This window comes from Centropristis striata, chromosome 12 (assembly GCF_030273125.1).
Source record: "Centropristis striata isolate RG_2023a ecotype Rhode Island chromosome 12, C.striata_1.0, whole genome shotgun sequence".
In the NCBI taxonomy this organism is placed as follows: Eukaryota; Metazoa; Chordata; class Actinopteri; order Perciformes; family Serranidae; genus Centropristis; species Centropristis striata.
In genome coordinates this window covers 10,784,961-10,795,600 of record NC_081528.1, presented here as the reverse complement: position 1 = coordinate 10,795,600, position 10,640 = coordinate 10,784,961, and the positions used below count along the sequence as shown (strand labels likewise).

At 41.1% G+C, this 10,640-nt stretch overlaps 1 protein-coding gene across 2 annotated transcripts in view; it reads right to left on the bottom strand.

Moving 5' to 3' along the window:
* Nucleotides 1–2,250: 2,250 nt before the first annotated feature.
* Nucleotides 2,251–10,640, bottom strand: part of ankrd50 (ankyrin repeat domain 50) — a 35,544-nt gene continuing 27,154 nt past the window's right edge. Inside the window, exons 4-5 of one of the 2 annotated variants that reach the window (XM_059345633.1) lie at nt 4,331–7,875; nt 2,251–4,027 (exon numbers count right to left, since the gene is read on the bottom strand). In XM_059345633.1, the coding sequence (XP_059201616.1) occupies nt 4,334–7,875 (3,542 nt within the window). In that variant the 3' untranslated portion in view covers nt 2,251–4,027; nt 4,331–4,333. Of the gene's footprint in view, nt 7,876–10,640 lie in introns of both variants that reach the window. The other variant, XM_059345632.1, reaches the window with a different exon arrangement.

The following is a 10,640-nucleotide window of genomic DNA, read 5'->3' as shown; positions in this document are numbered from 1 at the left end:
AATAAATATGTATATATATTTTTTTTCTTTTTACTTTTTTTCGACATAGTATACTACGAGATTTTGTTCAACTTCTTGACATACCATAATATTTTAATATTTGTGGCCATACTGTACAATTACCATGGTCGAGGTGCAACAAGTGTTGTACATACTATAATATGTTTTTTTCCCCATCTTTTTTATTGCCAATATTATAAGCATGTTTGGACAATTTTTTTTATTTATTATTTTTTTCACTTTTTGCAACATATTACTTTTTTTTTTTTTTTTTTTTTTTGGACATACTAAAATATGTTGTTATTTTCATATTTTTGGACATACTATACATTAACTATTAATTGCTATACAATGGCATATTTTTAGCATTTTTGGACAAAAAAAAAGGTAGGTCTTTAAACTTTTTTCATCACACTATACTATGGCTTTTTTTCATGAATTTCTGGACATGCTATAATACGTTTTTTTTTTTCATATTTTTGGGCATACTATACTGTTAACATAATCAACATTCTATTCTACGGCATTTTTTAAGCATTTTTGGACAAAAAAATTATTGGACCCTTTTTCTCCACTTTTTCGACATACTATACCAATTTTTGAACATCCCAATAAATGGCTTTATGTGATATTTTTGGACATGCTACACTAGGATTACATTATACTTTTAGTAGAAACAGGCTCATCAGATACTGTTATATATCACTGTCTATTGACACAACATCTGTACTCTTGATTTAATGAGCTGTCATCACAGAGACATCAGGCACACAGCCCTGACAAATCTTGACAATGTTTGCAGTCTTTTGAAGGTCCTTCTTCCTAGGTGCTAGGAGCTTGGAAAAAATGTTTCACTCAAGGACACAACAATCAACAGCATTTAAAAAAAAAGATAATTACCTTTAGTCAGTTTATAGCCACATCTATGCAGGTTTTTCAGTCCGACCAAACAACAAAGCATCTGGTTTCACTTAGCAGTTCCTGCTAGCTAGAGCTAAAAAAGGGCTAATCAGAGAAATCTTCAGCTAAAGTGTTTTTCTGGAATGAAAACCGGCACACACATGGCTCTTGATGGCACATAGATGAAGGCATTTGGGTTTAAAGTTGTGTCTGGAACGAGTCGGCCACAACTGTCGCCATGTTGTGTATATTGCGTGGGAGCTTGTTAGCACTGTATCCAAAACAAGGGCATGGATGGAGAAGAACCAGATGTGGCCATTGGCAGATGGTTCACGAGGAGATCCTCCAAGCTTGGACAGTACATACTACATGACATCAGCACCAGATGGTTTACTCATTAACACCCACCCTCTCAAGACATTTAAAAAAAGCTGTGCTGAAAGCCCAAAAATCTCAATACCACTTTAGCTGCTCTTTCATGAGATGTTGGATGAAGGCAATTAAGCATGATTAGTCAGTGTAAAAACTTTATCCAATCCTCACTCTCTGGGCCAAAAGCTAAGATAGAATAAAAAAGCTCAGCTGAAGTCAGTTTGCTGAATGTAATCCACTTTGAATTTTAAATGAAGTATAAGATATGATTTATTATAACAAGCAAGAAGTTGCAGTACTAAATATATAAAGTAAATTATATGTGAATTAAAACTAAAACTAAATCCTCAAAACATCTCTGTATTTGATTTCTCTTGCAGCCCCCGTTTGGCTCAGATGAACTGAGTGAACTCAGGGGAAGAGGGGCGGCGATAGTACTTGGCACACTTGTCTGTTCCACTTCAGCTTGATCCATGTGTTGTGATGCCTGCAGTGTCCTGGTTTGGCCCTCTACCGCCAAATGACCAACAGTGAGGTAGGTATTAAGAGCATAGCCTGTGGTTTTGCAGCCCCGATACAGAGGAAAAAGCACTACAGTAGATATAAAAAGGGCTTATGGATTCAAAGAAAACAAGAGGTGTCTGACAGAAAATAATGAGTCACTGCAGGTTTGTGAATTTCTAGCAGCCATATCCCTCTCTGTCACCTATTTGGCTTTTGCCGTTCATATTATTTCTATATTTATAGCAACAAAGGCTTCTTTAAAGAAGCTTATATATCAATTAGTCGGCCTTGGCTTTAGTAATATTTTTCAGTGTGAATAGTAAGACAAAAATGTGAAAAATTACCTTTGCTATAACTTTAGATAGCAGGAAAATTAATTTAAATACCCCCACTGCCTCATTATTTGATTGCATTCCTCAGTTCTGTGCGTTTTAACATCCAGCCCTATTGATGTGTAAATAAATTCGCCAAAGATTTATTTTTCAGCAGTAAAGCAAATATGTTTATTAAGCACTTTAATATACATCAGAAAATTCCACTTCATATAATACAGGAATTCTTTTTAAATGAAAGTTGAATGTACATGTTAAGCTATTTACAATCCAATCACTGACAGTCAAATCAAAGATGACAGACAAAACACAGTCAAGACAAACAAGATAACTGCTTAATAAGACTATACAGTATGTTTTCGAACACTGTTTCTAGACCCGACCCTGCCTTGAATCCTTCTATTGACCCTTCATGGCATACGTTTGAGATACTGTAGTACTGAAGAGCTGAAAGCTTTCACTACGGCTTATAAGTGTTTGTGCATGCGATAGGTTTCTATTCCCCCCGATCCTAGTTCTTGGCAAAAAATAGCACATTGTTGACAATATGAAAAGCCTGCAAAAATATGACACGGCCTGTAAACGCTAACGCAGCTCCACACAGTTCATGAGAAACAGATGTTCAGTTCCCTCAGCGTCACAGTCGAGCACCTCCTCCCCTCTATCTCTCAGGGGGTTAAGTCCTGTTGAACAGATATTCAGCTTCTCACAGGGAGGAGGTGGGACAGAGTTATGTTGTTTTAACTTTGGCTTTGCAACTCTGTATTCCAAACAATATCATTCACAGCTATGAGTTGTCTTAATGGCTGAACCCTTTTTGAGCCGTTTTTGTGCCATGCCCCTGAAAAATCCAGCAGGAATTACTGGAAATTAACCACATGACAAGAATGAAACAAAGCTTGGATTTTGTTTCTTGCATTGCAGTAGGTTATACATGTAACTCTGCGGACAGATGCATTTTTTTAAACAAAAATAATCACTGCTTTCACTTGGAATTGCTGCATTTAGCACCAAACTTTTGCTGACGGTACACACAATGGGTTATTTAAATAGTTTTTATGCACACACAAAATAATAAACACACAAGCAACTGAGAAATCCCATAGGGACAAAATGAACTTTTTTTTACATTTTCAATGAACCTCCCTCTTTCTTAGATATTTGTAATAATACACGAACGCACAAAACCAACAAAATTGGGAGTCCAAAATAACTGCAGGCAACTTTTGAACACAGCACCATGGTAGAGCGTAATGCAACACAAAATGCAGCAAAAGTGGCTTTTTTCCAAAAATAAATATGCTTGTATATACTTGTGAAGTAAATTGCCATAGCTATTAACATATTACACACAACAGAGGTTTAGCACACGGATCCAAGGTTAACACAGATTATTTGGGGTCTCTAGAAAGGCAGACTATCAATGCGCTTAAATTCATATCATGGCATCAGTTACTGTTATGTCCTCAGGTCTTGTGACAATGTACTCAGTGGTACATTGCTGTCAGTGTGAAAAAGTAGACAGAACAACATAATATAAAATAATAAAATAAAAAAGCATTGGTATGTTTCTCTCAAACAATTACTTTGATAAAACATGGATGGGATACAAAGTAATTAGAACAAATGCATGTCTGTCATTTTACTCTTAAAAGTGCATACACTGTTTATTAAATAGCATAACATTAAATTAAAATGATAGTTTGCATGAATACACGAAGAAGGCTGTAACAGATGTAGGCACATCAATGTATCAGTTCACATAAGCCTTAGGCAGCAATCAACAATCGTTCCCAGGTATTATTTTGAAGTCTCCCACTGATGAGGAAAAAAAATCCACAATTTTTTTTTTTCAGATGAAAACAGTTGCTTTGGCACATTCCCTCCAATGTCTGCATGACTAATGGCATTCAAGACATCTGAAACGGTACAGGAATGATTTGGATTAATGTTTTGTTTGGGAGGAAAAAGGTCTGCTTATCCAGATTGAGGCATTCTTCATGCAAGTCCTATTAAAACCAACTAATGATGGTTGTGTTGAGCGCAATCCAGTATCAACTAAAAGCCAGTTATAACCTCATTATTAGCCACTGTAAATGAAGAGACAGGCAAAAGTCTTGCCTACATGCCGCCACCCTGACCTTAATTTCAACTCAGACAAATGCTTGATGTATTTCAACAAGAGCACATACTGGAGGACTATTTTGAAAAGTATCTCTTACCAGCTATAATGGAGTCTCCTTTTTGTAGTTAAACCCAGGGTCAGATCCTTCAATCTGCAGTTTCAGGGCTTGTTTAAGGCTTAGCTCGGTTTCCCCTATGGGATAGTTCTCTAGAACATCCTGGTGGCCTCTGTTCTGTACAGTCCGAGGAACTGATACTCTACTCAGGAAAACCTGATTACCCTGTAGATGATAGTTGGGGTTCGTCATGATGCCATTCCTCTTCTTCTCAGCGCAGCTCTGCTGCTGGATAAAGAACTGATCTTGGCTTTGCCCCCTTTCCTGCCGAATTGAACCACCAATCATGATCTTGCAATGCGGATCCTTCACTGAAATGTTCGCTACCGATTTGTTAAGAGCAATCCTCTTGTCAAACTGTGTCATCTCGTACTCCAGAACCTGACCTTGGGTTGATCCGCTGTTCTTGACTTTCTTCTTGTCTCCCAGTGCTCCTTTGCTGTTTGATGTCCCATTTCCGGTCTTACTTCCCTTTGTTGACTTGAGGCCGGATTTTAACTGAGACCAGTCAAAGTCATTTGAAGGAGATGATGGCTGCTGACCAATGGACTTGGTAGTAGAGGAAGGGGACACGATAGACTGTCTGCTCCGGCTGCGAGGCAATGAGTGCTGTTGGATTTGTTCTGTAAATGTCAGTCCGTGGAAACTGTCAATCGGCACAGTCTGGGCTGTGGCTGTGGACGATGTGGTTCTCAAGGAGGAGTTCTTTGAGCTCTTGAGGGAATTATTTGAAAGGGAGGATTTCTGTCTGTCTACTGTGGAGTCAGGAGATTCTGATGGTGAACTGAAAGCATGGACAGGTCCGTTGGGTAGACCCCGTCCAGACGACTGCATATCTCCTGCCCCGGTGCTGCCAGAGCTACTGGACTTAATGGTGAGGGACTGCATTTTACCAGTTACAGAGAGTGGTGTTTTTTCTTCCATGGTGTGTACTGGGGAGGGATTGCAGCCATTTAGAGTTGTGCCCCCATACTTTTCTAGAAGTTTTATGATCATTGAATGGCCACCTTTTGCTGCCACTCTCATTGCTGTGCGCCCAAACTGATCAGCGTGGTTGGGGTCTGCACCATTTTCAAGAAGTATTTGTACAACATCAATGTGACCCTCTTGTGCTGCTATGCCTAGTGCTGTCGCTCCCTGGTTACACGTATGATCCACATGTGTGCCGTTCTCTATCAAAAACTGCACAACTTTCGTGTGTCCTTGCCACGCAGCGGACTGGAGGGCGGATCGCTTCTCATTGTCACAGGCGTTCACATCAGCATGATAGTTAATCAGCAGACGCACCATTTCAACATGTCCTTGCCAGCAGGACACATGGAGGGCTGTTCTGCCCTCAGTGTCACAAGCTTCCACATTTGCTCCATTTTCAAGGAAATACTCTGCCATGGCCAGCTGATTTTCAAGTGCCAATATGTAAAGTGTTGGGCGTCCATCTGCGTCTTTGTAATCTATATCAGCACCGTGGCTCAGGAGCAGTTCAACAATGTCCCTGTGGCCTTCCAGTGCAGCCACCCTTAGAGCATTCCTCCCATCATATCCCCTCTCGTCAATGCATGACTTGTTTTCCAGAAGAATTTGCACACAGTCATAATGTCCCTCTTGTGCAGCTAATATCAGCGGTATTCTTCCATCATTATCAACCTCTGAACATCGAGCGCCTTGCTCAATGAGGGCATCACATACTTGGCGGTGGCCCTCAAATGAAGCCATGTGTAGCGGGGTCCAGCCTGCATCGTCCCTGTGGTTCTCGTCCAGACCTCTGTCCAGCAGAGTTCGGACCACCTCCACGTTACCCTGAGCCGATGCAATGCTCAGAACAGTCCTTCCCTCACTGTCGATGCTATCCACAGCAGCCCCCCAGAATAGCAATGTGTTGACAACAGAGGCGTGACCCATTGATGCAGCAGCAAGAAGAGGAGTGCGGCCATTGTTGTCGGTGTGATCCACATCAGCCCCGCCTTCTAAAAGCAGATCAACTACATCGACATGTCCTTCATAGCCAGCCACAAGGAGAGGAGTCATGCAGTCTTTATCACAGTGGTCAACCTCTGCTCCCCTTTCAATCAGAAGGCTCACAACAGAAGCATGGCCTTTACTTGCAGGAACACAGAGAGCAGCGACTGAGAGGGCGGTCCTTCCATCCACATCTTCATGATTTACTTCGGCCCCGTGGTCCAAGAGGTGCTCAACGATCTCTCTGTGTCCCATGTATGCTGCGGCAATGAGAGCTGTTCTTCCTTCATTGTCTGCCTTGTTGACCTCAGCCCCATGCTGAAGAAGGTTCAAGACTATGTCTTCATGACCTCCCCAAGCAGCAGCTCTCAAAGCAGTTCTACCATCAGCATCAGCACAGTCCACTTTGGCACCAGCATAAAGCAGAGCAGACACTACTTCTGAATGTCCTCCCCAAGCTGCTGAGCGCAGGGCTGTCCATCCGTCATGATCTGTGTGATTAATGTTGGCCTCACAACCAATTAAGCAGTTGACCACTTTGGTATGGCCCTGCCTTGCAGCAAGAGTAAGTGCTGTTTGTCCATGGTTGTCTTCTAGCTCCATGTTTGCCCCTCTAGAAATGAGCAAGTTGACCACATCAAGGTTTCCACTGTATGCAGCGTTGGCCAGCAGAGTCCTTCCACTGGAATCACACTGGTTCACAGATGCCCCATTGTCAAGTAATGTCCGTATAGAGTCCTCCCTTTCCAGGGCCTGTTGTACAATACATGATGCATGGTCATCCTCGTTGTTAACATGTGCTCCAGCTTTGACCAGAAGTTGCAGGACCTCCTGTTCTCTTGGTATGGAGGTGGTCAGAGAGTCTTTAGCAGGAGTCCCATTCCAAACCATCCAAAGAGCCAGATTAAATGGCTCAATCTGCAGATTGGAATTGACAAGGTGCAGTGCAAATTCCTGCACTTCGAGTGGTTTGAGCTGCTTTGCCCGGCAAGTATAACTCATCGCCAACATCCTGTGTCCCTCTGCTGCATTACACAGGTACTTCTGGGTGCAATGCTTAACATCTAGTAGCCATTCTGCAAAACTGTAGTGAAAAAGGATTTTAGTATTCCCGAGGCCACTGACCAACAACTTGGAGAGAATGTCCATCTTTTTCTGAAACTCTTCCATAGTCAGTGTCATGTTTTTGGTCCAGACTGCATGGTACAGTTCCTTGACTGTAAGTGGCCTACATGTTGCCAGGATTACATTAAGGATGGGCTGGACTTTGGCAAACTGTTTTCTGACAAATAGTCTCTGGCAGAGCCACAGGTAGAGGCCATTGAGGGTGCCGGGGATGTCACGGATCTCACGAAGCATGATAAAGTTCTCCACCACGCCATCCAGCACACGCTCCAGGTAGAGGAAGCAGCCACTGCTTTTGATGTGGAGTTGGTTGAGCATCTCGGCAGTCTCCTTGGTCAGGTGCTGCCTCAGGGCCTCCTCCTGGTCCAGCCTGTGGAGGATGTACTGTTGCACATCTTTGACGATGTAGGCCTTGCGCAGATCATCAAGGCTGATTTTACGGAATCCTGTAAGAGATGAAATGGATATTAGAGTCTGGTGACAAACGGATAATCTAAAGGATTTAAAAAGACACTTCAAAGTAACTTGGCCAGCATATGAACAAGATTCAGTGATAGTGTAGAGATTATACTTGATGATGAGTAGTGTCACTTTCCCCACAGTACCCCTTTAGTCAGTATCCTATGCCTGACCTTGAGATCATACCCAGTATTTATGCACTCTTGTACCTTTGGATAATTAGGTTAAGCCAACCTTTAATGTCCTAAGGCATCGGATAATTAACAGTAAATCCATGTTGTTAAAGAAAAACCTTTCAGATTGGAGTGCATAAACCCTCTGGCTGCTGGAAGCAGACATGATCAGCATGAGTTCACAATCAGTTTAGCCCATACAGAACCAAGGGAAACAAATCATGGAAAAGAGAGTCTGATGCAGAAGCAAGTTCAGCTTTAATAATTTAGTGTGCCTATGTGAGGATGAAAACAGCAGTAATCTTAGTAAAAACATGGCTGAAATGATGACAACATATTAATAAAATAAACATTGCTGTTGCTTATCCAGATACTGAAACATCCAAAATGTATAAGAAGAAATCTAAGAAGAAAGACTAGAAAAACCCACATTTAATGATAACTATGTAAAAAAACCACCCCAGATATCCTCAGCTCCTAAAGTTGGGTCGATTGCTCATTTAACCCGCCCATTGACTGTCGAGATTATTAGCGTTTAATCAGTGGGAGGAAATCTGTGGTGGGGGTGAGGATGTACAAGAGTCAAAATGGAGGAGAGCAAGGGAGACATCATTTCCATGCCTGTAGCACATCAGTGGTCTGTAAAACATCCCTCCAGTGCCTCACTCATTATCGTGCTACATGCTCCCAGCACAGACCTTTAGAAATCCTTCTGAAAAAAAGAAGAAATTATCACAGTGGGTCTTAATGAATGATCTTTAATGGGAATTCCTTTCTGAGATGTGTTAAAATGGCTCCATAATGGCCTGTGCTAATGGCCATAAAGTGAACTTTCCTTCATGTTAATACAATCTGTTCATGGTCTGTGCAGCCACCAGCCAGGGGGCAGGGAAAGCATTTTTGCATACTTATATTTACAGTTCCCATGGCCCTTGGGGTTACTGGGACAAGGAAAAAAAGTCACCAGAGGCTTTCTCAGTGTTATTGACATACTGTATTTTACTATGACTAACAGACCTCCTTCTATGGAAAAAGCAGTTGAATTTTTCTCCCTAAAAAAAGCTGCAATTTGCCAAGCAGAACACAAACTCATTAACCTTTTCAACGTAAGGTAATTAAATCTCATCATTGCATCTCATTACTGACTGAACATTTCATGTACTGACAAGAAACTACCCTTTAGAGATTTTGTTGAAAAGAGTCTATACAATTCAGCACGGGCACTTTTATCTTTAACAGTTAGCTGTGATTGCTTTGATTATACAACACAACTTTTCCCTGTACATAATATGAATCAGACTGTGTCACCAAGCCTGAGGCACTGCTCTGTTCATCTGACTGCTATTGTGTGGGTAGAAAAGGCTGTGAAATCTTACTCCACAAAGGACCCGTGCTAACCACACCTGGAAGCCAGATAACAGACCTGATGAGTTTAACGAGAGTTCCCAAGCAGGCACTGACAGTTTGGACAACATTGCTTGGTAAACAGAAGGAGAGATGGGTTTTCTTTATCATCTGCTTCTGAGTTTGTTTAAGATAAGCACGCCTCGGCTAACGGTGCCTCACAATAATCTTTCACTTTGTCCTTGAGGCCTTCGTTATATTTCAAACTTTGAAAACGCAGGTGAAATGATGGTATCCACGCCTCAAATACTGGCTTCATTTAATTTCATCCTGTGATACATGCCAGAAAATAGGAATCAAAAGAGTGATAAATAATAACTCACATTCCTAGGTTTGACTTTGTTATGGGCTTGAACTTTATTTTAAAGCATCATATGAGCAAACAGGTTTATCTCTACAAACTTAACAGCAACAAAACCTGATTTAAGTGTAAAAAGACAAAACCTACATTAAATAAATGCATATTCCAAATATTCATGTCTCTAAATGTAATGTGTGTGTGTGTGTGTAAGGTGAGGAGGCATACCATTTTAAATTAATTAAGCTATAAAGTAACATTCTCCAGCCTTATACAATGTAATTGCTCAATTATTACAAAAACTCATTGACCCTAACCCACTTTCAGTCGGTCTTTGTTTTAAGTGACAGTGTGCATTTTCCACCCTCCCTTAACCCTCTCCTCTCTGGCTCCACGACCCCCTGTACCAGGCCCTACTCCCATTTGGAGAAGTGATGGACATTACAAGAGACGCACGGGAAGCATGCATAGTAGTTATAGGTAAGTAAAAACACTCAAGCACTTCAATCTTTGAGTACTAAAAAACATTAACAATTCAAGTCTTTGCTTCAAAAGCTGACTAATTCCTCATTTTGACAGGGCCATGGTAAGAAGAACTGTAATGGCTTCTTATGAGTGTGGCAATTGATTATTTTAGGTTTGAATCAAAAGATACAAAAACACTTGAAGATATCACATGTTCCTTCCTAATGTGCACTTCTGCTCTCTGTATACTCCTCTGGCTCAAACTTCAAGCATTAAAGATTACATTTCAGACATCAGTGGTTTTTTTTGCTCTTTCCCTCCTTATTTTCTGCAGACTTTTCTGTCATGTCAGGTTTTTAATGTTCTTTTGTTTAGCTTAAATGCCAAACTAGCTACATGCTTCCTTTCCCTA